This window comes from Oncorhynchus masou, chromosome 1 (genome assembly GCF_036934945.1).
Source record: "Oncorhynchus masou masou isolate Uvic2021 chromosome 1, UVic_Omas_1.1, whole genome shotgun sequence".
Classification (NCBI taxonomy): domain Eukaryota; kingdom Metazoa; phylum Chordata; class Actinopteri; order Salmoniformes; family Salmonidae; genus Oncorhynchus; species Oncorhynchus masou.
Genome location: NC_088212.1, coordinates 73,166,957 through 73,193,894, shown reverse-complemented (window position 1 = coordinate 73,193,894; position 26,938 = coordinate 73,166,957). Strand labels below are relative to the sequence as shown.

Sequence of the window (26,938 nt, the reverse complement as noted above, 5' to 3'; positions counted from 1 at the left end):
TGTTGAACAGAGAAGCAGAGAGGAGAATAGAGGGCAGCAGTTATGTTATGAAGAGAACTAAAAGAAATGGGGCCACAGACATTAACTCCATCTTTTGAAAGTCAGGTTTTTTGTTGAATTTCTGGCCTTGGAATTCTGGAATGTCCTCTTAAATTGGAATAGTTCCAGACAGAGGTATGACTAAACCTGCTCTTGTCCTGCATTTGTAGTTATTTAGAGAGCGTTACTTCAAGTTTTTATTTCACGTGTCGTCATTCTTCAAAATTAGTAACCCATATACGTAGTCACAAAATAATATACAGTACTGTACATTGCCACTTTCGTTGGCAATATCCTACAATACTTTAACATTTATGCATCTGTTGATTTGCATAATCTTACGGAATTTGACACAGATGGGAATTGGCCTGTGCCCTTTGTTTTATCAGTCCATAAATCAGTGTTGGGTTGGCACCAGCCAGCAGCCCAGGGGAAGGTTGGAGAGGTGGGCTGGGGGGTGGAGCTGCCTGCAGCATGTTGGTGTGTACATTATGTTTTTTTATTGGCAGCTAAAAATGAGACTCTCCTGCCTGAGGAAAACAGGTGGGGGGAAAGAGAAATACGTTCTGGAACCCCCCCTCACCCTGTACACCAATTTCCCCTCTGACGGTGCATGCCTGCTGCATCTCTGCTAGATACGAGTGACGAAAGAACATCTGTCTCTTGAGGGCTTGGTGACTGTGTGTGCACTCTCGCTCTCATGTGTGCATGCGGGGGGCATGAGGGTTTGGGGTAGGAGGGGGTCACTTCTCACATCTCATCTCAATTGAAGTCCTTTCATAGTGTGAACAAGCACAAGTTTAGGGGAGGGAGGGGATAGGGGGACTAATGCCCTTTCACTCACTGGTCCAGCTAGCTCACTCGCCATTGGTGCCCTCGATCCATCTTAAGCTGAATGATGCTTTTGTTCATGGTCAGCAGAGGTGAAAGGAGCTAGTCACTGGTTTCTGCTCCCAAACAGGATGACTGCTAGATGGTAGAATGTTTACCTCTCACCCCCCCCCTCTTGCTCTGTCTATCTCTTTCTCTCTCTCCCTCACACAACTCACATTCTCTTTTACTTATGATCACTTATCTTCCTAATTTTCATCCTATTTTTTTGTAGTCCTCTCCAGCTCTCTCATCATCACATTCTCTGTCAATCTCTTTTTCTCTTGGTTCAATTGGTGTAAAAAACATACATTTGAATAGCAAAATAACAATACGTTCACAACGACAACAACTCCCATACCAATATCGATCACTTCTCTCCCTCTCTCTCTCACTGTTTTAGAACTGACATGTTTGCATTGCAGGCTGGTTGTTTGCACTCTAGCTACAGCGAATCAGTCTCCCCTAGGACCCATGTGGTAAATGCTTGACCTTCTCTGCACTCCCATGGTGGAACACTCTGCCCGTCTGTGTATACAAAGTGCCCTTGTTCCTTTCCAGCATGGCAGTCAGGGAACCTCAGCCATCTTCCTAAATTCTCACCACCTTCACCTCCTCTCTAATCAATAAGTCACAGCCGGCTGAGAAAATAGTTAACCGTTACCTGCATTTTTTTCCCCACAACACTGCTGTCAAGGGACTAGGGGGCTAAAAAGCCAAAGCATTACTGAGTTTGCTTTACTTCTGAGGTAGTCAATGGTAGCAGGTGGTTGGGTTGGTGCCCGGTTTGGCTTCTCTACCTCAACAAATGATCTACCGGCAGGATATCGATTTTCATTTTGATTACATTAGCCTGCTAAATAAACACTGCCAAAAGGTATTGAAGAAGTGAAGTTGTCCTCCTTTTGAAGATCACCTTGAGATTCATGGTGCATCTGAACTTAGGCTATGCCTCCTTGAAGCAAAGCCCTTGCAGAGACCACATCAGATACTTTTTACACTTGCCACCTTCTGCGCCCAGAGATCTTCAAAGGAAGGACATAGTAACCTTTTTCCCCAAATCTCTATCTTAGTTATCTGCCGTTGTCCTGTCTGTCAATTCTTGCTGTTCTTGGCACGGTAGCTTCCCCTCCCTCTCATGGCTCCATGCCAGCCAGTGTCTGATCCGCCCACACACATACCACATATACACGCCTTGGTTTTGGAGTCGCTTTAATTTGAATCGCTTTTTGGTCTGCCTTTGCACTGCTTGGCAATCTTTCCATGTATATTTATCTGGCTGTAATGTGGAGCTCTGTGGTTGTTGTGTGGCTTTGCTGAGCTCCTTGTCTGGTCTGTGGACAAACACCAGTGGCCTGTGTAATTGTGAGGGGGAAGCTAATGCTGAGCTCAGGTTAAAATCATTCTGACCAAGATCTGTTTTGGATCCAAACGTTGTCAGTGAATTGGGGGCATAAACAGTGTGTAGGTCTTATTAGCCCAGCACCAAAGTCTTTAAGGATATGCTTATGACCACAAACCTTTCTAAAACCATGATCCAACCATCAGAGACCACACAATAAGCCACTAAATAACAAGTATAATTTCTCACTTACCAGAGACTTGAACAGGGTGGACCTCTTTTTGACCCTCTTACCATGGAGAGGTTGTGGTTGGCTTTGAAATAATGCTGAGATAGTATATTTATTCTCATCTTGCATCATAGCAGAGATGATGAAATATTACTTATTCTTTTAATTGTTTTAAAGGTGTAGATTTTGTCATTGACCCCAAAAGTGATTTAGGAAAGGTATCATGTGTCTTTTAGCTGACATTTGTTTCTGAGTAAAGATGATCTGTATGTCTCTATTTACTTGGATTGGCAGTGAATTCCCAGGGAGTTTTAAAGGTGCTCTGTTGAGACTTGACAACAGCCTCTGCTGCCTGCTCCCCATACTTTCCTCTGTTGGATGTGATTAGTGTTTTGAAAGATGTCTTTGTCGCCGATCTCTTTTTTTTAAATGTAGGGAAATCTCGCTTGAGAAGTGAAACCTTTGGCAAGGTTGCTGGAAATGTGATTATTTCGGTTTCCCACCAAGGCTGATATGAGCCCAAAGTGACACCTTTGCATTATTTGATGTCATGTTGACATTCATACCCTCAGAACAGTGGGCATGTAACTGTTTTGCTTCAGAAAGAGTGCTGTTTTTTCTATATGTATCACAGCTGTATTTCTATGTAGGATAGGCAGGTCCCCTGATGACTAAAGCAGCTGGGAGGGAGGGTGACAGCATTCACAGACCACCCTTTCATCCTGTCCCTGTGGCTGCCTGCACTCTTGACCATGGCAGCCAACAGCCTGTGGAAGATGGTTACAGGGTGCAGGTGTAGGGGTGCTGTCAGCAAGACAGAATGTATCCAAAGGAGGGACCACCGGGAAAGTCTTCCAAATAGTGGCCACACAACGCCCCAAGGAGAGTCCGTAGGGGGGGGGGGGTAAAGAGGGGGCTGGATCAAGGTGGAAGCTCTATTGTACAGAGCCTAGAAGGAAATTGGATAAGCTAGGTAACCTGGAGATGGGAAAGATAGATGGCAGGGACGATGAGGGCTTCTGTTGGGGGCCTTTGTAGTTAGAAACATGGGGGGTGGGAGTGTGGTGGGCGATATTATCCTTTAAGGATCCAAAGTCCTACATGCACACACATGCAAGACTTTGGGGACGGCTGGTAGTGAAATTCAAGATGGACCCTTTTTTTTGGTGGGGGGGGGGTTCGCTTCATTATCAAAAGCAGGATGTTTTTTCAGTCCTGTTGTGCTTCAACTCTAACATCTGGTGTCTATGGGCTCCTCTTTGAACCCGATGAAAGGATTCCTAATCAAGATGAGTGGCCCAAAGTTAAAAGGTACTCTCTGTTGAGTTGTTGAACACAAGGGAATGGCTATGGTGTCATCATTTTTATAGTGTCATACCATACCAGTCCTTTTATACTATAGCCTGTGTAATTTTTATTGGAAGTTGGATGTGCCTTCATCTGTTGGCTGCTTTAGGATCCTTCTACAATCAGTTTAAAATCTTTACTAAACCTGCCTATATAACAATCTCTCAATTCCTAGAACTTCAGTTGGATTCGATCACAATTTTTCCCATGGTTACCCTCTATGTATTACATACAGTTTAAGTCGGAAGTTTACATAAACCTTAGCCAAATACATTTAAACTCAGTCTTTCATAATAACTGACATTTAATCCGAGTAAAAATTCCCTGTTTTAGGTCAGTTAGGATCGTCACTTTATTTTAAGAATGTGAAATGTCAGAATAATAGTAGAGAGAATGATTTTATTTCAGCTTATTTCTTTCATCACATTCCCAATGGGTCAGAAGTTTACATACACTTAATTAGTATTTGGTAGCATTGCCTTTAAATTGTTTGTCACGTTTGCGAGAGTAAATGTCGGACCAAGGCGCAGCAGATGTTGAGTTCCACATTACTTAGTTTCACTTTATAACAAATAAAGAAAAATAAACAATAAACTAATGACGAACCGTGACAACAGAGATGCTACGTGCACTAACTCAAAATAATATCCCATAAACACAGGTGGGAAAAACAGCTACTTAAATATGATCCCCAATTAGAGACAACGATTACCAGATGCCTCTAATTGGGAATCATACACAATCACCAACATAGAAAAACAAACCTAGAACCCCACATAGAAATAATAAACTAGACTAACCCCACAGTCACGCCCTCTACCATAGAAAATAAGGACTCTCTATGGTCATGATGTGACAGTTTAACTTGGGTCAAATGTTTCGGGTAGCCTTCCACAAGCTTCTCACAATAAGTTTTGGCCCAGTGAATTTTGGCCCATTCCTCCTGACAGTGCTGGTGTAACTGAGTCAGGTTTGAAGGCATCCTTGCTCGCACTCACTTTTTCAGTTCTGCCCACACATTTTCTATAGGATTGGGGTCAGGGCTTTGTGATGGCCACTCCAATACCTTGACATTGTTGTCCTTAAGCCATTTTGCCACAGCTTTGGAAGTATGCTTGGGGTCATTGTCCATTTGGAAGACCCATTTGTGACCAAGCGTTTAAGTTCCTGTCTGATGTCTCGAGATGTTGCTTCAATATATCTACATAATTGTCCTGCCCCATGATGCCATCTATTTTGTGAAGTGCACTAGTCCCTCCTGCAGCAAAGCACCCCCACAACATGGTGCTGCCACCCCCGTGCTTCACGGTTGGGATGGTGTTCTTCGGCTTGCAAGCCTCCCCCTTTTTCCTCCAAACATAACGATGGTCATTATGGCCAAACAGTTCTATTTTTGTTTCATCATACCAGAGGACATTTCTCCAAAAAATACGATCTTTGTCCCCACGTGCAGTTGCAAACCGTAGTCTAGCTTTTTTATGGCGGTTTTGGAGCAGTGGCTTCTTCCTTGCTGAGCAGCCTTTCAGGTTATGTTGATATAGGACTCATTTTACTGTGGATATAGATACTTTTGTACCTGTTTCCTCCAGCATCTTCACAAGGTCCTTTGCTGTTGTTCTGGGATTGATGTGCATTAGTCTCAAGGAGACAGAACGCATCTCCTTCCTGAGCGGTAGGATGGCTGCGTGGTCCCATGGTGTTTATACTTGCATGCTATTGTTTGTACAGATGAACGTGGTACCTTCAGGTGTTTGGAATTTGCTCCCAAGAATGAACCAGATGTGTGGAGGTCTACAATGTATTTTTCTGAGGTCTTGGCTGAATTCTTTTGATTTTCCCATGAGGTCAAGCAAAGAGGCACTGAGTTTGAAGTTGGGGCTTGAAATTCATCAACAGGTACACCTCCAATTGCCTGAAATGATGTCAATTAGCCTATCCAAAGCTTCTGTAGCCATGACATAATTTTCTGGAATTTTCCAAGCTGTTTAAAGGCACAGTAAACTTAGTGTATGTAAACATCTGACCCACTGGAATTGTGATACAGTGAAATAATCTGTTTGCAAACAATTGTTGGAAAAATTACTTGTGTCATGCACAAAGTAGATGTCCTAACCAACTTGCCAAACTGTAGTTTGCTAACAAGACATTTGTGGAGTGGTTGAAAAACGAGTTTTAATGACGCCAACCTAAGTGTAAGTAAACTTCCGACTTCAACTATATGTAAGTCACATACTGAATTAGTCAGGTGGGGAAGAAACTGAGTGCTGACTGCATAGCTGTCGTGCTGCTACATGCCTGTCTTTCTCTGCAGTGAGTTGGAAAAGTGAACGTCCCCTGGGCAATACAAGGAGGGTTTTTTCAAGGGTTTACAGTACTACTGGGGACCTGTTTTGGCCCAAATGAATCATTACACTGCTGGGGAAGATGACCGTACTTTCCCTCTACCAATCTACATGACATGAAAACCAATGTATCCGTATTGAAAGCATGCTTCTGAGCAGTTACTTAATAGTTATGCCCCCCAAAATATACATTTGTTACACACTAACATGGCATCAAACATGATGTACTATTTCTGCAATTCTCTGTTGTTGCATCTTTAGGAGTATAAATCCACCTTGATTGTTTGAGATTTTAATTGGAATCATGACTGTTCTTTTTCTAACCTGAAAGAAATACTGATCCACTCATGACGCTTGTTGTTTGGTTCCACAGTGACATCAGCATGAATAACATCACAGAGCTCCCGGCTTTTGTCTTCAAGAACTTCCCCTATCTAGAAGAACTGTGAGTATTAATCTTTTCTTGTACATTACCCACTACAGTTGTCACATGCATATGATAATCAGTGGTTTTCAACCACAACAGACCAGTTGTATTATGTGTTTGATCATTAAGATATAAAGAACCCTGTAGTTTCTCTAACACCAAAGAGTCATGCCATTGTAGTCGGCTAAGTTGCAGTGTTTTCAGAAAGGGCAAGTTATACCATGATAGCTATCAAAAAGTACCATGACTATAGGCTACGTATGATTCCAGAAAACATGTATGTGAGATTTTTCACTTTCTTTCATTGTGTTTTCTTTGAGAATTTGCAGGGTGGCAACCGCATGTCTCAGTTCTGGGACCCATTCAATGAGCATATCTAATCTTTGTCATTTTTTTACTCTTGAAATACCCCTCTGTCTGGTTCAGAGCTGGAAGTAAGGATAAGATCTGTCTACCTGATATCAGGTAATATGTAACCCTGAGAATGCAAAATGACCAGCTAACATTATTCTGCTTCTGTGCCCATGTTATTTTAGCCTGTCTGTGTCTATCATCTCGGACCAGTCTTCACTCCCTTCTTTTCCTAACACTAGGCCTACTTCATCTGCTTTGTCAAAGGGCAATTTACTTTTCATCGCATTGTAAGTGGAGGAATGCCAGGCAGGAAGGAAGAAGGCAAAACAATGGTTTCCATGACAACCTGGCTAAAAACGCACCCTCGGTTCACTCTACCACTCAACATTACCTTTCAGGCAGGGACAGGGGTCTCTGCCCAGTGTCAAATATACTTAGTGAAACCTGTTCTCTAGGTTCCATCCTGCTCTGTAGCTGAGCAGTAGGCTTGGGAGATACCGTATACCGGGGTATTTTTAAATACTTACAGTATCATTTTCAATACTGGGGTGCGTGCATTTTCAAAAATGGGGTGCGTGCTACGCCACTGCTTTTAAGTATAACTATAAGAAATCTAAGATGTGCCAAAATCAATTATATCAGGCTGAGGGCCCCAGCTACGCATTTGTTTTGTTAACTTGCTTGCTAAATGTCAAGATCAAGCTTTTTGGTCACAGCAGAGACATTCATTTCCCTCCTGGATCAGGATCCCTGTTGCCTAAATTGTTCTGTGCCCCAAAAAAATAAACAAAAAACTAGTTTTCTTTTGTTTGAATTAGCTCCCATTGTGTGCACTGCCGGTATGGTACAGAAACAGTATCGGTATGAAAATTGGGATACCGCCCAACCCTACTGAGCAGCACTGTAGGGCCTAGCAGTTATATTCATGCTTCGGAATTCTTTTTTGTTGACAGCTGTCTTTAGTTTTTAATTTGTGTTTGTTTAGCCTTATCCTTGAAACAAATCATAATGTTTCATTGAGTGAACTGAGCGGATGGCTCTGTAGCCCGGGGTGGTGTTGTGTCACTGAACCACAGCTCCAGCCCTGAGGGCTGACTGAGAGAGAGGGGGACATGCCCAGAGAGAAACATTCCCTCTCTGATAGTCACGCAACCCTCCTTCATACACACCTCCCATCCTGAACAAAGCACAACACAGCCTAGCTACCATGCTGACAGATAAAGAAATGTAGGGGAGTCATCCCCTTCAGTTTGAGTGCTTGTGTATTTGTCTGTGTCTCTGCACACATTTGTCTCCCTGAGTGTGTATTCCAAATCTCTTCACCTTCTGATGTTAAAGTGTATGTTGTCTACCAGTGAGTTTCTTAGTGAAATAGAATGGTTGTGGGAGTGGTGCTACAGAAGGGAAGGATTTAGTCTTTCCTCAACAAGGCTTAGCACATTCTTCTGCCTTCATCAAGCCTAGGGGGACGTGTTCTGAATTTGTTGAGAGAAAGGGAATGGGTGGGGGGTTCTTCACCCTGAAATGTGAAGGATGTCTTAGCAATTTGTTAGCAGGCCTGCGTGTGGTGGCTGGGCCGTAGACGTGGGCGTTGACCAGCTCCAAGACTGGACGTAAAGTTTACAGTACCTTATAAATCTGGCAGACACACTAACCAATTTGCACATAAATCCTACTCTGCTTTCAAACCTGAAGATGTGTTACTTGAGTCCCAGATTAATAATAAATAATTGTCAGTAGTTGCAGTTGCCGCAAACTTAGTGCAATTGAGTCAAGGAGTAGGCTTGATTTATGTGCATGAAACTGTCCCATTTGACTACAGTTAATTTACTGCTGAGAAACAATGAAAATGCTGTGAAATGAATAGTTGACAAAGACACATGAGAAGCCAAATTGATTTGGGTGTTTGATGGTGAAGCGTGTCCTGTGGAATCCACCACTGGAAGGCAATCATTTGGTTTGAGCCAAAGCCAAGTCAAGTTGTAGAGCATGTACCATTATATAGCCTTCAAAATCCTAACCATGTTTGTCAACCATAACAAATATGTGATTTTTAACATGGTCTGCCATTGGATCACAGTGGAAGTCTGCCACTAGCGTTTGTGTGTTTAGACTAGAGACCCTGTCATATGATGCTGTCTGGTTGTTATATGATGGCCCAACCGTGTTTGACAGCCCTGGAAGTGTGTCCCCGAGTAGGCCCCAGTAAGGGGGTGTGTTGTGGGGTTGTATTAGGGCATGGTGGGAGTTGTTACTCAGATTCCCCAGGCTCTCAGGCTCACACCCAGCAGCTATTGGCTGCAGGGGAATCTAATGCCACCCAGCTCAAGTTGCAGAGGGTGATAAATCTGGTGCTAATCTCCCAGGCCAGATTTGGTGGAACTATGACAACCCGCCCCCACATGATTATTCACACTGCCAGTTCTTCCTGATATCCTGGCTGGAAGGGAAGGGGAGGTAGACCAGGCCCAGGAGGGGAAACCCAGGCCCAGTTCTAATGTGTCCACTCTCTCCCCAGAGTGTCTGATGAATTGACAACATGCCGTCGCACTGACACGTCTCTCTGGCACCCCAGGCATTATGTTATGCTATGCTATGCCAGATAACACAAACTGGAACCTGTGAGGTGTTTTCATTTGTTTTTTGGTCGATGACTTTCAATCTTGTATGTAATAACATTTCAAAGTGAAGCTGTTAAATTGAGAGCTTTGAAAGTTGTACCAACAACATATAGATTACTGTACGAATCCTCGTTTAGCTTCCGATGCAATTCTGAATTGATCACCATCTTTTTCTCTCCCTCTTCCTCTTTCTCTCTATTCATCTCTCTCCTACCTCAGACGACTGGCAGGAAATGACCTCTCATTCATCCACCCTGACGCTCTGTCTGGACTACATCAGCTCAAAGTCCTGTAAGTGTGCTGCTCATTGGTCCTACACACACTTACAACACGCACACACAGACAAACACTCATATAATACCTGTATGTTCTGTGACTGTACATTGAGCCAAGGGTTCAAAGACCAGTACTGGTGAGTGCTCGGGCACAACCCACACAAAATCAAACACACAGACATTCACACGCACACACACACACCTGTAAATAAAATTGGTGAATGAAATAAAACAAAGGTGTTCACTTCCTTCCCAACGAGCGGTGGCCATGTGACGTGTGTGAAGGAGCAGGAAACCAGAGGGCCTGTTCCCCTGGGCCCTAGCCTGCTTTGACGACAGAGACTACTGATAGTAGAGAGGAAGGGAGATAGTCACCATAGCCACATTTGTGTCCAGTAGATACTAGGATCCACAGACAGATACAAACGCTCATCACTACATGGTCAAGTACTCACATCCCACATAAAAAATACTATTTTACTATGGAATACTACAGTACTTACTATATAATTCTGTAGTATACTGTAGAATTCTATACTACACATTGTAGTATCCCTTGATTGTGTGTTGTACTAGTAGTATATAATTTTGTAGAATACTATAGTAAATACTCATGAAATGTTAGTCCGCCCAAACTTTTTTTACTATAGTAAATATTACAGTATTTAATTTGCATATACCCTGCCCATTCCCCTCCCCATATCCCAATTTTTGCCACCTGTAAGTGAGAAATGTACATGTCAAGGATAGACCATTTACACTGTGGACAAAACATTTCCATGACATAGACTGACCAGGTAAATCCAGTTAAGTTAGGATCCCTTATAGATGTCACTTGTTAAATCCACTTCAATCAGTGTAGATGAAGGGGAGGGGAGACAGGTTAAATAATGATTTTAAAGCCTTGAGACAATTGAGACATGGATCGTGTATGTGAGCTATTCAGAGGGTGAATGGGCAAGACGAAAGATTTGAAGTGTATTTTGAACTGGTTATGGTAGTAGGTGCCAGGCGTACTGCTTTGAGTGTGTCAAGATTTGCAATGCTGCTGGGTTTTTCACACTCAATAGTTTCCGTATGTATCAAGAATGATCCACCACTCGAAGGAAATCCAGCCAACTTGACACAACTGTGAGAAGCATTGCCGTCAGCATCCCTGTGGAATGCTTTCGACAGCTTGTAGCGTCCATGCCTCGACAAATTGTGTCTGTTCTGAGGGCAAAAGGGGGTGCAAGTCAATATTAGGAAGGTGTTCATAATGCTCTGTACACTAAGTGTATTATATTCCCTATGGTTATAGAAAAGAGCAGAAGCTCTGAACCTTCTGTTCAGACCCCAGTCCTACCTACCTACAGGTTATTGCAAATTTGCTCTTTTACTATTGGTCTATTACGTTTTGTCAAAGAGAAAGCCCCCCACTTCTATGTCATAGATAATAAAGGTCGACCGATTAATCGGAATGGGCGATTTAATTAGGGCCGAAATCAAATTTTCATAACAAACGGTAATCTGCATGTTTGGAGTGGAATACAGTGAGGGCCTCCCGGGTGGCGCAGTGGACTAAGGCTGTGCCACCAGAGACTCGGTTCGAGCCCAGGCTCTGTCGCAGCCGGCCGCAACCAGGAGGTCCATGGGGCTACGCACAATTGGCCTAGCGTCGTCCGGGTTATGGAGGGTTTGGCCGGTAGGGATATCCTTGTCTCATTGCGCTCTAGCGACTCCTGTGGCGGGCCGGGTGTAGTGCACGCTGACCAGGTCGCTTGGGGCACGGTGTTTCCTCTGACATTGGTGCAGCTGGCTTCCGGGTTGGATGTGCTGTGTTAAGAAGCAGTGCAGCTTGGTTGGGTTGTGTTTCGGAGGACGCATGACTCTCGACCTTCGTCTCTCCCGAGCCCATACAGGAGTTGTAGCGATGAGACAAGATAGTTAACTGCAAAAACAATTGGATACTACGAAACTGGGGCGAAAAAAGGGGGTAAAATTAAAAATATATATTTTTTAAACAATACAGTGAGTAAAGTTCGCAAAAACACTACAGTGAATACTATACTATTCCTACCACTATAGTATTTTTTTATATGGGCTATGCATGCAGACACAAATGTGTGTGCTCAGAGACACACACATCCTCCCCTCCCCATACTGTAATGCATGCTGTACACTCTACTTCACCCTGAACCCATACACAAGCTTATGAAACAAAGCCTGAGGTGCTAGTTAGAGTCAATGACTTTGACTCTTCACAGAGATAGGAGGCTGCAACACATTGTAGTCCTTTTGTGTTCATTTACATTTGTCATTTTGCAGACGCTCTTATCCAGAGCGACTTACTAGTAGTTAGTGCATACATTTTATTACTGTGTTCACACTTTAACTTGATATAGAGCTGATCTTCTCATTCTCGTACGTACCACTGACTGCTGGCTGCATCACTAGCCGGCTACCACCTGGCCGGCTTCTCAACCCTGCACCTTAGAGGCTGTTGCATAGACATGGAATCACTGGTCACTTTAATAATGGAACACTAGTCACTTTAATAATGTTTAGATACTGCTTATTCATCTCATATGTAAATACTGTATTCTGTTCTACTGTATTTTAGTCAATGCCACTCCAACATTGCTAGTCCTAATATTTATATATTTCTTAATTCCATGATTTAACTTTTAGATTTGTGTATTGTTATGAATTGTTAGATATTACTACTGTTGGAGCTAGGAACACAAGCATGTCACTACACCTGCAATAACATCTGCTAAATATGTGCATGTGACCAATAATTTGATTTGATTTGGTTGTGCAGAAATTGTAATGAGGAGGCATGTTGGTGTGACCACAGTTCAGGTTATAAAACTGTGTTCTCTCCCTCAGGATGTTGCAGAATAACCAGCTGAAGACTGTTCCAAGTACAGCTATAAAGAACCTCTACTCTCTACAGTCTCTGTGAGTCCCCCTATCTCTTCACCCATCTGGAATTACACGACTATGCACACACACACACACACACCTTTTAGAGACTTGAAATGTCAAAACTCCTCAAATGGACATCGTAAGCTTAATCATGACATTTACAATGGGAAGCATTCACTCTACAATCCAATTGACCTATTCGCTTCCTCTAGACTGGCCTGCATCATTGCACTAACCTTTACACAGCTCACACAGGACCATCTGGTTACCATGCTGTCTTTACCCCCCACCACGTTGCATTTACCAACAGTGAGACATCATCTATTTATTTATGTGATTGGTTTTTGCCTGTATGGGTTTGAAAGGGATGTGTGTGGGTTTTGTTTCCCAGACACTGCAGGGCTCTACAGTGCGGCCATTTTAATTATTGCTGTGCGACCTGGAATTTGAATTTAGTCACCAATGTGCCTAGAAAAATTAAGGATTCTAGCTTTAACACCTCAAATATTTTTCATTGTGCTCCTAAATGTCTTTGTGTCCGCCTACATTTTTCAACTTAGGCGCGCACATGTGCTCCTTGTAAAAATGCTCCGAGTAGAACCCTGCACTGGTTTCCAAATCCCCAGCTCCTCAGCGTCTCTTTCCTTTGACTTTAACTTAGTGACTCTCTGTGACTACTGCATGTCACTTTCCGAGGGACAATGACTGAGCATTACTCCATCTTTGTTTCCCTATGCCTCTTTTGACTCTGACTGTGAATAGTGTAGGATGAGTTCCAGCTGGAAGTCTGGTCCAGGACATGCTGAAAATCCCTCTTTCTGCCATTTATCACCTCTCCAGATCCTTTCCCTCAGTCCCACGTTTTCCCTCTTTTTTTCCTTCTATTTTTTTGCAAGTCTTTTCTCTCTTAGGAGTTAAGGTCTGTAGCTGAAGTAATATGTTTTGGCAGAGCCTAGCTGGGTTTGTATAATGCTTTTGAGAGTTAGATGTCAATCATCGTGCCTTTCTTCTTCCAACACAAACTCGTAGGGAATGTAGAGGGAGAGAGAGATATGGAGTCATGGAGGTGGAAAGAGAGTGAGGGAAGAGGAGAGGGAAACTTAGAGAGTTAATGTTGTGATATCAGCATTAAGGAGCAGGTTTCATGAATGAGGAACAGAATGTGCAGCACCAGCCAAATACAAAACTAGTAGAAACCTTGATTGTAGAACAAAGCTATTTAAAACCTTTTGTTTGTAGTTCTCACCAGAACAGTCTAAATAGTTAGAAATAAATGCTGAATATTCAGAAGAATAAAATTCAAATTTTTATAGTAACACCATACTTACTATACATACGTTATAATGTAGTAGGCTATCCAATGGCTCATTCAAATATTTGCAGTTGATAAGAGTAAGGGCAATGGAAAGCTGTTAAAAATGGAAGACCATAGTGTAATGTTTTTCTACTGAGGCAATAGAAATACCTCATAAATACCTTTCCTTACATGGCCCTTGATTCTCTCTCTGTCTCTCTCTCTCTGTCTCGTTATGTGCTGTATCAATATGAGATGTCCTCAACATGAGAATGTTCATGGTGGTGAATGTATGACAGGATTCACACATTGGTGTGACATAACTAGTAAGATAAAGGTTTCTAAAAATCTCTTTCCCCCCCTCCCTCTGCAGACGTCTGGATGCCAACCACATCACGACGGTGCCTGAGGATAGCTTTGAGGGCCTGCAGCAGCTCCGCCACCTCTGGCTGGATGACAACAGCCTGACTGAGGTCCCAGTGGGCCCCATGAGACACCAGGCTAACCTGCAGGCTCTCACCCTGGCACTCAACCGCATCACCCACATCCCCAACAATGCCTTTGCCAACCTCTCCAGTCTGGTGGTGCTGTGAGTGCTGCAGATATATCTATTCCAGACCTGGGTTCAAATACTATTTGAAACTTTCAAATACATTTAGCGTTTGCTCTAGTCTCTCTGGAGTGCAAGAGGGGCAGGGTTTGGACTCCTTGTGATTATTCTATTGGTTCCATTGTGTCAGGCAAGCTCAGTAAACTCAAGATCGTATTTAAACCCTGTTCTGGATCTGTTCTGTGCTCCTTCCCATATGGGAGAGTTTGGGGGGTTCGACTCATTGATAATATACTGTAGATTCAGATGTAGCACAGATATGAGATATTTTTGGTAGAGATTTACATCTGTTGGAAGAAGAAAATGTAGAATCATGGAATCATGGGTAATAGAACAATCTCCACTTTTATTATGAAAGACAGTTATTTTTAAACAGTGTCAAAGGAACAAACCATCAGATTACATTTCTCTACCATTCAAACACTGCAGATGTTCAAATCCATTCCTCTCCAAGTCAAATTAAATTCTTAGTTAAATATATCAACATACTGTATGAAGCCATCACTTCAAACACAAATGCACCCATGCACACACATGCACACAAACGCATGCGCGCACACACACACACAATAAAAATGCTTTTGCTGCAGGGCCCAGTTGGAGGGAAATAGGACAGAGCTGTGTCTCTAGTGGCTGGCAAGAATAAACAGAAAGAAAATACATTGAATCCATCAGCCTTCGACACACCAGCACTCACAATGATACCTGACTTACCAATCACTGTGGTCTCTGGTGATAGCTGCAGAGGACATTTACCTTTATGAATAGATTGAATTGGGTCTTACTATCAGGCAGGGAGTGTGGGAGATGTAAAAAGTGCTGTGTTGTTCATCCACAAAGGATGGGATGCCATGTGGCAGATTGAACATTTTGTTTTATGTGTGTTGTATGTCACTAAGAATAGCTATATTATATCCTGCTTAAAAACCCAGACGGACCCCTATTAAAACCTCCCTGCATGTTCAATCACATAGACTAGATATCCTATACATGTTCCTTCTGTTGTTCAAAGTCCGTTTTGGCTCGTCTGCATCAGTGAAGTCTATTTGGAGCCGAGAATGGAATATAAATATATCCTTTATCTTCCAGGCATCTGCATAATAACAGAATTAAGGAGATTGGGGAGAGCTGCTTCACGGGGCTAGAGAACCTAGAGACGCTGTAAGTGCATTTGAATACAAACTCATTAACAGTGTGTATGAGCCACTCACCCCCCCCCCCCCCCCACACACACACACACACACCCACCCACACACCCAGAGCAGCCGGGACGTCAGTGTGTCCACTTCCTCCTGTAATTGCTCCAGGATAAATGGAGCGGAGTCCGTGATGGCTATCTGCACTACCCTCCCATTGTTCGCTTCCTCCTGCGTCGCCAGCCTGAACAGTGACACAACATCTTTAGTCCGGAGAGGACAGAGGCATTCTGACCTATGGTTTAACAGCAGCCCTATTAGACGTACTATGGCTGTTACAATTATTTTTGCAGTGTCACACTCACACACAACGTTGACACTGATAAAGCATAAAGTGAATTGTCTTACTTACTATAGGAGCCTACCTTATACGTGAGCACTCCAGTCTGTCATGGGAACTACAGTACACTTGGCTATTCATGAACACTGGATATCCCTTCAAGATAATGTTTTATAGTGTAGTAACTGAAACTGGAAGATCAATATTTCCCTGTCGTTAAGGTGACCGTATGTTTGCACAGCACTGCTAGTGAATGGTTACAGTATGATTGAGTGTGCTGTGGTGTGTGGTGTAATGATTATGAAACTCCCTGCTCCTTTTGGCCCCTCAGGGATCTTAACTTCAACAACCTGATGACCTTCCCAGAAGCAATCCAGGCACTGCCCAAACTGAAGGAGCTGTGAGTACTGTCCCATGACAAACACATGCACACACACACACACACAGTCACAAATGGAAACACACACACACAGGGATGCACATGCGTACACAGATTCCCTTAGTGAGATTTTTTAAATCTGAAACGTCAACTTTGAGTGATTAGGTTGTTTAGTCAGTAAGCGGCATGTGGCCTAGAGGTGATATCATTTTCTGGTTGCGTGCAGGCTGCAGTGTTTTTGTAGAAATGTGAGCTGTTGATGTGTCTCAGTGGAACTGTGAACCTTGGCAGGGGGAGCTGAGAGATTAATGATGGGGTCTGACTAGTGCCCCCAAGAATACACTCCTTTATCTGTTTTCCTTACCTTTGTTGCTCTCCTCTCCTGTCTGTCAGCGCTGTAGTAGAGAGAGAGGCTGTCTTAATGTTCCTGTACAATAGTTTCTCGGTCCCTTGAACTTGTGATGGATATAAGGGACATGTCTACTAGATAAAGACGCAGGCACCTTAGGTACATTACCTGGCCTTTGTTTTCACAGTGTCACTGGGACATCTTGAACAATAGATCATGACTTCACAACGTTTCATGTGGACAGTCAAAACTGTTCTCCAGATGGTGTCCTTTCATATTTCTGATGGAAAAACAATATTAAACATATATGGAATTTACCATGTTTTATGACAGCAGTATAGATTAATTAGCAATTAGTAATTATTTGACCTTCAGTCAAATAATTGACACACATTAGATTGAAAGATGCCATCTAATGGTGAACTAGAATTAGCCACATTAAGTGCAGAAATCAGGAAGCTGTAGCACACGTGTACAGTTAGTCGTCATTTACATATTGGCAACTATAACAGTTTACTTAATTTGGGACCCATCTGTTTTCCTAATCACAATTTGTATCTCGTTCTTCTCGTTCAGCTCTGGCAAATGTATCGTTGCATATTTAATATTCCACCTTCATCCCAAAGATTGTGGTTAGAATAATTTTCACTGTGTATATTTTCACTTTCCTCCAGTGGATTTCACAGCAACGACATAGCAGCCATACCTGAGGGAGCCTTCCACAAGAACCCTTTGCTCCGCACCATGTAAGACCATACTTCAAAGCCAGTCTGACAGTCAACAAATACTATAGAATAGAACCTTAAGCCTTCACATATTCATGTACTAGCACAGTGTTCCCCAACTCCAGTCCTCCAGTACCCCCAACAGCACACATTTTGGTTGTAGCTCCAGACAAACTCACCTCATTCAACTCATTGAGTGCTTGATCATTAGTTGACCAGTTGAATCAGGTCTGCTTGTCCGGGGCTACAAAATATGTGTACTGTTGGGGGTAGTCCAGGTCAGAAGTTGGGAAACACACCAGCAGCAAGCTGGTAATATAGTGACTGACTGACAGCACCAAGCTTGTAATATAGTGACTGACTGACAGCACCACACTGGTAATATAGTGACTGACTGACAGCACCACACTGGTAATATAGTGACTGACTGACAGCACCACGCTGGTAATATAGTGACTGACTGACAGCACCACGCTGGTAATATAGTGACTGACTGACAGCACCACGCTGGTAATATAGTGACTGACTGACAGCACCAAGCTTGTAATATACTGACTGACTGACTGACAGTACCACGCTGGTAATTTAGTGACTGACTGACAGAACCAAGCTGGTAATATAGTGCCTGACTGACAGCATCACGTGGTAATATAGTGACTGACTGACAGCATCACGCTGGTAATATAGTGACTGACTGACAGCACCAAGCTGGTAATATAGTGACTGACTGACAGCACCATGCTGGTAATATAGTGACTAACCATGGGCCTAGAAAATACTTGTCCAGAAGATGGTGCCATTCTCTCATAGTAAATACGTTTATTGTCAGTGTCCTCATCTCTTATCCTCCCCAGCCACCTGTATGACAACCCCCTGTCCTTTGTGGGAACTTCAGCCTTCCAGAACCTGTCTGACCTGCACTCCCTGTAAGTTCCTGTCCATATCTGTTAGAAAACCAAGTCTGGTACTCTGAACATTGTATTCATAGTGTGGTAAGAATCTCTAAATTAACTGATTTACAATAAAAGTGTATTTAATCACCATGTGATACAGTACACTGAATAATGCTGGTGCTTATTTCATACCATAATCTAATGTTACAAGTGGACAGTTATTCAGCATAAAGTTAGTCTCTGGTGTGTCATACCTATTGTATTCTAACCCTGTGAGGTATGTGTTTCAGGATGCTTCGTGGAGCCAGTATGATGCAGGAGTTTCCCTGTCTCACTGGGACTAACAACCTGGAGAGTCTGTGAGTACACAATACAGCAGATGCTTCACATCAACATACACAACTGACACTGACCAACAATGTTAGAATGAATGTGTTTGTGTTAGACAGATTGTGAGTGATTGGCTTTTTTTCTGCCTTGTTTGAGGTTAAGTGAGACAGTTTGTCAGTGGTAATTAAATCAGCGTGTTTCTTTCTCAGTACTTTGACAGGCACAAAGATTGCTGCCGTACCGGTTGAGCTCTGTGAGGATCTCAAGGTGCTGCGGACTCTGTAAGTGTCCCCAACCTCACCTCTCACCCTTATCCTACCTTATTAATCTATTTCACATGAATGCTGGTGACATTCCAAATTATATTATTTCATCCTTTTGCCCATCAGAGACCTGTCCTACAATGAGATTGAGGAGCTGCCTTCCTTCCAGGGCTGTCTAAAGTTGCAGGAAATGTGAGTATTGTAGGGAGGTGGTTAGGGAGTTTTTCCTAACCACCGTGCTTCTACACCTGCATTGCTTGCTGTTTGGGGTTTTAGGCTGGGTTTCTGTACAGCACTTTAAGATATCAGCTGATGTACGAAGGGCTATATAAATACATTTGATTTTGATTTGATATATTGTTGGGAATGTGAGCAAGAGCACAAACACATTTTTAAACATTACACTCAAGATGACCCCCACCTTCTACCTTTTCCTGAGTGAATTTTCTGTGTTCTGCCCTAATTATAGAAGCCTGCAGCACAACCACATCCAGCAAATCGACAGGGACACATTCCATGGCCTGTCTGCCCTGCGCTTGCTGTGAGTACACACAGACGCACACACACACACACACACACACACACACACACACTTGCAGCCTATAGTACCTTGAGGCTTAAAGGTGAAGGGCCTAAGTAGATCTCATTGGAAATTAACTCAGTTCTGCTTTCACTAGCTCATGCCAGAGGCTAATTTAAAAAAAACATGCTTAATTTGCTGCCCTCATTCTGAACACATCATTAAGTAATTTTCTTTACTGCAGGGACCTGAGTAGAAATGAAATGAAAACCATCCACAGAGATGCTTTCCTCTATTTGACGGTGCTAACAAACCTGTGAGTAGGACACTGTAATGTGGTAAAAACTACATCCGTTCTCATACAAGTCATGATAACAAATACATTACTGTTTAAACAAATGTGTACATATGCTAGTAGTGGGTTCCAGGAATGTATGTATGCTAATATGTCCTGTTTGTTTTAGAGACCTGAGCATAAACTCGCTGACCAGCATTCCAACAACTGGACTGAGTTCCCTGAACCAACTGAAACTCACAGGAAACCTGCAGATGAAAAATGTATTTACTGCAAAGAGCCTCCCCAAACTAAGGTTAGAATCCCAGTAATTCATCCAAATGACCTCACACTGTCCTGAACTAGATGTGAACTCAACGCCAAACCCAATTCACTTACAGTAACTAAACCTAAGTCCAACTGTGAGGTTGGGGTCATGCAACACTTTGAATGATAATGGTCCTATTGTGGTCTACAGGTCAGTATCAGTTCCCTATGCTTACCAGTGCTGTGCATTTGTGGGATGTGATTCTTCAACATCTTCCACTGATGAGAACATCAAGAAGGTTACAGGTAAATTATGTCAGTCATGATTGGTCATTAGACCACTCTTGACATAAACAAGTATTATTCAGAGGAGAGATAAAAAGTTTATTGAAACTGATTGGCTAAATCATCTTTGTGTTCTAGGTGGAGAGGATGTGGAGAGTATATCAATGGTAATGCACTGCTCTCCCTCTCCAGGTAAACCACAGTCACTTTATTGTCATCTACAGCATTGAATTGTGTACATCGTCACATCTCCTACTAACTGAAGTCTGACTGTCTCTCTCCTCCAGGAGCCTTCAAGCCCTGTGAGCACCTCCTGGGCAGCTGGATGATCCGTCTGACTGTGTGGTTCATCTGCCTGGTGGCCCTGATCTTCAACACTCTGGTGCTGGCAGCCACCTTCTCCCGCCGGGCCTTGGCCCTCTCCCCTGCCAGGCTGCTGGTTGGCCTACTGGCCCTCACCAACCTGCTTACTGGGGTCTATGTGGGGGTGCTCACTGTCCTGGATGCTGCCACCTGGGGCTCCTTCGCTGAGTTTGGGGTCTGGTGGGAGACGGGGGTGGGCTGCCGGGCGACAGGGGCCCTGGCGGTGTTCTCCTCCGAGTGGGCGGTGCTGCTGTTGCCCCTGGCGGCTGTGGAGCGCAGCGTGGCGGTGAGGGGGCTCCTGGGGAAGGCCATCTCGCCCAGGAGGAGCAGCGAGAGGGGGTTCGGGGACAGACGCTTCGCCCTGGCGGCTGCTCTCCTGGGACTCCTGGCGGCTGCAGCAGCCTGCCTGCCCCTCTTCAGTACCAGCGACCCTTCAGCCTCCCCTCTCTGTTTACCCTTCTCTGGCGGTGAGGGCCCTGCACTGGGGGTCACTGTGGCCCTGGTGCTGCTCAACGCTCTGGCCTACCTGTTCACAGCAGCAGTGTACACCCAGCTGTACTGTGGCTTGGGCAGGGTGGAGCTGGCAGACCAGGAGCAGGCAGGGGCCGTACGCCATGTGGCATGGCTCATATTCACCAACTGCATCTTCTTCTGTCCTGTGGCAGCCTTCTCCTTCGCCCCTCTACTGGCCAGGTCTGGCACTGTAGGGGGCCCTGAGATCGCCAAGTCCGTCACGCTAATTTTCTTCCCCCTACCGGCATGCCTTAACCCCGTGCTCTACGTTTTCTTCAGCCCCGCCTTTCGGGAGGACTGGCTGCGGCTGCGGGGCCATGGAGCTGTGGCCCGGGGGGTGAAGGCTGGGCAGTGTGCAGGGGGCTCTGGGGTTGTGGATGGGGACAGAGACTCCTCCACACGGCTGGGCTATGACTGTGGGGTGTACTCCCAGCTCTGTGGGGAAACAGGCATGTGTGAGCGCTGCCAGGTGGCTCTACACGCCAGGACCTCTTCCTCCTCAACATCAGTCTGCAGACACTTGGTGAAGTCCCACAGCTGCCCTACCCTCTCAGCTGGTGCGGCAGTGGGCCAGCGTACGGAGGGATACTGGGCAGACAGCGGCACCCTCTCTGCCCATTCAGAGTACGCTGACGAGGGGGACTCGTTTGTGTCCGACAGTTCAGACCAGGTGCAGGCCTGTGGACGAGCCTGCTTCTGCCAGAGCCGAGGGCTCCCTCTGGTCCACTACGCATACAACATACCTCGCATCAAAGACTGAGAAACTCTTCAACTGTGTGTGTGTCTGTGTGTGTGTCTGACACTATAACAAAAAGTAAAGGGTTTTGATAAACAACAAAACATGTGCATGTGGGTCCCTGCACACATCATTCAGGAAGCACTTCTTTCATCACTGTGTAAAACAGACTTAACTGTCACAAAAAGGGAATCTGGCATTAAATGAGACTTCTCTGAGACCTGAGACTTTTGGCCAACCCTTGTTTTGCCCTTCAGGATTTACAACTGATTCCTGTGTGTGATAACACCAAACTGGCTGTCAAATGTGTAACAAAAGAGGAAACCTTGCCATCAGTGCCTGCTTCTTGTTTTAGAGCAAACTCATTATCAAGATGTTACAAGTCTGAATTCATCTGTCACATCTCTTGCTAAGGCAAGCATCTATGTGCCATCTTTTTGTAGGTTCTGCCTGTAGCTAGCTATATGTTTTATTTTATTGTTATTCCCTGGTCTGTCGATTTTAAAGCCTTGCCATAATCGCTATTCATTTGTATATGTAGCAAATGTAATCATAATCCTCATTCTAGGGTTGTTTTTCATATGAGAATGTAAAGTAACTGAAAGGAGAATTGTATGGAAGCGGCTTTAAATTAAGGGGTACTGACAATGTGTTAAATATAATCTGACAGCTGCATTTTCAGCCCTCCCTTTGTGAGCCAACTGAATCTCCAGTCTGAATCTGTTCATGCATCTTCACATGCCCTGTATTCATTCCTCAAGAGTACAAGACAATGACTTAAATGTTTATTATCTTTGACAATAAGTGTCAACAATTCTTCCTCGCTAGGAGTGATAAAGTCTTGGATGTCACGTGGGATTGGAAGAGAGCACTGTTTTATCAACAGTCTTCCCAAGTTGTTGTGGAGACTTTTATGACTTTGTTTGTTTTGTCTCTTGGACTGACAATAATGTAGTTGAACTGTGCTTTACCCCCAGGATCGTTCTAATTTATTGCTTAAAGAGGAGCAGAATGTCTTGGCCATGGACAAGGTTATTTCAGGTGCCAGGAAGTTGGTTTTGAAAGGTGAGTGCAGCATGTACCAAGTGCAAGCTAAGCCTCTGGTGCTGAATGTTGGTGCCACATAACTGCCTTCATTTCTGGATTGTTCTGAGACAGATCGCGTTGTAGTAAAATATATATATTTTTTAAACATTTTATGGACATCATTGGTGCTCACAACCCAATCATTTTGATCAATATGCATACAATCCCACAGCTCAGCAGTGTAATGGATATCATGGTATATATTATGATATAATAACAACATATGTAGATAATGTTTCACTATGAAACATATTATTGGATCACGTGTGACTGTAGGGGAATATCTGTTTGATGTGCACGAGCATGACTTTGCGTATGGGGCCTGCACCACACCCTCGGAGCTTGTATCCACATGTGTATTTCATGTGAGCGCTCAGGAAATTAGGCAATGTAGGGAAGCCTAGACTCCCCTCAACATTTTGTTAATCTGTCCACATTATGAAGTTCATTAGCTGTTGAAATTATATCACAACGTTTCTTATTTTTGTATGGATTTGTCAATGTTTTGACTGAGTGTAATTTTAACCCCAACCAACTGTCCAGATTGTATTGGAGATGTTTGAAGCCCTTACGTGCAAATTCCAAATTGGTGTGTATTGCTGTCTGTTTATCCATATGTAAATTATTTTTGATAGAAAAAACAATAATCAAGAATGGGATGCATTATCTAACCACGGAAGCTACCTCTTCTACTTTAGTGGCTACCAGCTGTGCTTTGTAAGGTGTGTGTTCTTATGCTATTGATATTTTGTTATTTTGGTTTAAACTGTAGGCTTTGTTTGTAAATACATCTGGTTGTACAGCACCACTGAATTTAAGTCACGCCTTTAGTTGATGCCAATTGTGGGAAGAATGTACAGTATGTACTGTATACAGTGATTTTTGTAAACCAAAATATATAAAACCAGTTGCTTAAAAAAAAAAAAATGTTTTATGTACAAGATTTCTGACAGACATTCGCACTCATTAGTATCATTTATTTGCCCCACACTGACACACAGTTAAGTTGGCCTGATTTTTGACCTCATCAGGACTTATCGGGAGTGTTTTTCTTTGCCTACAGTGTTCGGTTCTGTCTGACTGACCATAATACTACTCAAGGGTGCTGTTGAAATCATCATCACTATAATTGGTCCACAGTGCACCAGGGCACTGACACCTCTCCCAATTGGCTCCTCTGACTGGTGTGTGGAAAGGTTTGAATGCATTATGGGTTAAAAAATAACCCTGTCGATGGTGTCCATGTTACCTGCCCCTGTTCCTTTAACACATACAAACCTTGTGAGGGGTGTAACAACATCATGATGGGGCTTACAGGAAGTGGACAAGTGAACATGAACTATGGATTTGAATATGACATGTCAAATCTACACCAAGTTTGACAATGATGTGTTTGTTTAAATGTGTTATGTGGATGACGGTAGGTGGTTGGCAGTGGACCTCAGAAACCAACAGGAGCAGCCTTACCTCTCACACCCTGTTTGCCAATGGACGTGGCTTGACCAAACATTTCACCTCCCAGCGATGCACCCCCAGGGGGAATGGGACATTCCAACCCTCCCCACACCTCCCACTGGGCCACACACATTAAGCATATTGCTGTATCCTCTTTTGGCCTTAATTAGGCTTTGTTACATTAATACCCAGCAGCTTTTGTTCATTTCCACCTTTGTTCATTCAAGTGTCACAGCATCAACTGTTTGTTGACCTCATAGTGATCATGTTCTGTGGGTAGGGCAGCATGAGGCACACGAGTGCTGCTCCACCTGTGTATTCATCTCAGTACCCCTGTCCACTGTCTGTTTCCCATGTTAAACAATGGTGGGGTTTTATAAGGCCCCCACTAGTGAACAGGCCACATCAGTGGTAGTGGTTTACTTAACTTGCATTAGAACCAGTTTACAGCTGGGAACATGAGTATGATTGGGCACCCTAAAAACCTGGGATAGACTTGCATTTGAATAAGTGAGAATAAAAGGGGCGCCTACTGCCCGTTGACAAAGCTTTGCATTTATTTTTCATACATAAAACAAATTACATTTGCCACTAATACTCAATAACTTTTTTTCTACTAAGGATGCAAGAGTGAATCAAACAATGCAGTCCTTTGCTACTCCTCAAATTATTCCATGAAATATTTTTATTTCCGTTATTTAACCAGTTAAGAACAAATTCTTATTTTCAATGACAGCCTAGGAACAGGCCGTGAACTGTCTGTTCAGGGGCAGAACGACAGATTTGTACCTTGTCAGCTCGGGGGTTTGAACTTGCAACCTTCCAGTTACTAGTCCAATGCCCTAACCACTAGGCTACCCTGCAACTCCAAATAAAGGTATAATAACACAATGTGGATGAATGTAATGTCTTGGATGACCTATGTAAGATGATTTCACAACAGGGAACCGGGAAGATTGGCATGTGCACATAACTGGGTGGTAGTGGGACACAGGGAAATGAAAGCTAGTGGATTATCTCTGGTCTCTTCACATTGAGCTGTAGTCTGGCCAGGGTCCCAGTGGAGGTCCGTGTAGGATGAGACAGGACATCCATCGTATCTTCAACCGGCTTCTTTACACCTAATCAGCCTTGTTCATCTGCTTATCCCTCTCCTCTTTGGTGATTTGAGCTGCAAGGCAATTAGTCTAAGTCGTGAATCATATTTCAAATTCATAAATCAAACATACTAGAACTTATTGTTGGTGATAATACTTCACTATTTTTAGACTATTCAATCTAATTATTGTCTATTTACATTTTATTTCTAGACTATGTAAAATACACTGCTCAAAAAAATACACAACACAATGTAACTCCAAGTCAATCACACTTCTGTGAAATCAAACTGTCCACTGAGGAAGCAACACTGATTGACAATAAATTTCACATGCTGTTGTGGAATAGACAACAGGTGGAATAGACAACAGGTGGAAATTATGGGCAATTAGCAAGACACCCCCAATAAAGGAGTCGATCTGCAGGTGGTGACCACAGACCACTTATCAGTTCCTATGCTTCCTGGCTGATGTTTTGGTCACTTTTGAATGCTGGCGGTGCTTTCACTCTAGTGGTAGCATGAGACGGAGTCTACAACCCACACAAGTGGCTCAGGTAGTGCAGCTCATCCAGGATGGCACATCAATGCGAGCTGTGGCAAAAAGGTTTGCTGTGTCTGTCAGCGTAGTGTCCAGAGCATGGAGGTGCTACCAGGAGACAGGCCAGTACATCAGGAGACGTGGAGGAGGCCGTAGGAGGGCAACAACCCAGCAGCAGGACCGCTTCCTCCGCCTTAGTGCAAGGAGGAGCAGGAAGAGCACTGCCAGAGCCCTGCAAAATAACCTCCAGCAGGCCACAAATGTGCATGTGTCTGCTCAAACGGTCAGAAACAAACTCCATGAGGGTGGTATGAGGGTCTGACGTCCACAGGTGGGGGTTGTGCTTACAGCCCAACATTGTGCAGGACGTTTGGCATTTGCCAGAGAACACCAAGATTGGCAAATTCGCCACTGGCGCCCTGTGCTCTTCACAGATGAAAGCAGGTTCACACTGAGCACATGTGATAGACGTGACAGAGTCTGGAGACGCCGTGGAGAACGTTCTGCTGCCTGCAACATCCTCCAGCATGACTGGTTTGGCGGTGGGTCAGTCATGGGGTGGCATTTCTTTGGGGGGCCTCACAGCCCTCCATGTGCTCGCCAGAGGTAGCCTGACAGCCATTAGGTACCGAGATGAGATCCTCAGACCCTTTGTGAGACCATATGCTGGTGCGGTTGGCCGTGGGTTCCTCCTAATGCAAGACAATGCTAGACCTCATGTGGCTGG

At 43.8% G+C, this 26,938-nt stretch overlaps 2 protein-coding genes across 2 annotated transcripts in view; one reads left to right on the top strand and one right to left on the bottom strand.

The window, feature by feature from the left end:
• LOC135550264 (leucine-rich repeat-containing G-protein coupled receptor 4-like) overlaps positions 1–25,168 on the top strand; it is a 30,740-nt gene extending 5,572 nt beyond the window's left edge. The window contains exons 2-18 of the mRNA XM_064980913.1: positions 6,543–6,614; positions 9,791–9,862; positions 12,718–12,789; positions 14,424–14,639; positions 15,750–15,821; positions 16,468–16,536; positions 17,539–17,610; positions 18,444–18,515; positions 18,773–18,841; positions 19,022–19,093; positions 19,202–19,267; positions 19,545–19,616; positions 19,840–19,911; positions 20,060–20,185; positions 20,348–20,442; positions 20,560–20,613; positions 20,709–25,168. Coding sequence (XP_064836985.1) covers positions 6,543–6,614; positions 9,791–9,862; positions 12,718–12,789; positions 14,424–14,639; positions 15,750–15,821; positions 16,468–16,536; positions 17,539–17,610; positions 18,444–18,515; positions 18,773–18,841; positions 19,022–19,093; positions 19,202–19,267; positions 19,545–19,616; positions 19,840–19,911; positions 20,060–20,185; positions 20,348–20,442; positions 20,560–20,613; positions 20,709–22,057 — 2,692 coding nt within the window. The 3' untranslated portion in view covers positions 22,058–25,168. The remainder of the gene's footprint in view (positions 1–6,542; positions 6,615–9,790; positions 9,863–12,717; positions 12,790–14,423; positions 14,640–15,749; positions 15,822–16,467; positions 16,537–17,538; positions 17,611–18,443; positions 18,516–18,772; positions 18,842–19,021; positions 19,094–19,201; positions 19,268–19,544; positions 19,617–19,839; positions 19,912–20,059; positions 20,186–20,347; positions 20,443–20,559; positions 20,614–20,708) is intronic.
• Positions 25,117–26,938, bottom strand: part of LOC135543587 (myosin-binding protein C, cardiac-type-like) — a 34,446-nt gene continuing 32,624 nt past the window's right edge. The window contains exon 31 of the mRNA XM_064971008.1: positions 25,117–25,745. Within this exon, the coding sequence (XP_064827080.1) occupies positions 25,696–25,745 (50 nt within the window). The 3' untranslated portion in view covers positions 25,117–25,695. The remainder of the gene's footprint in view (positions 25,746–26,938) is intronic.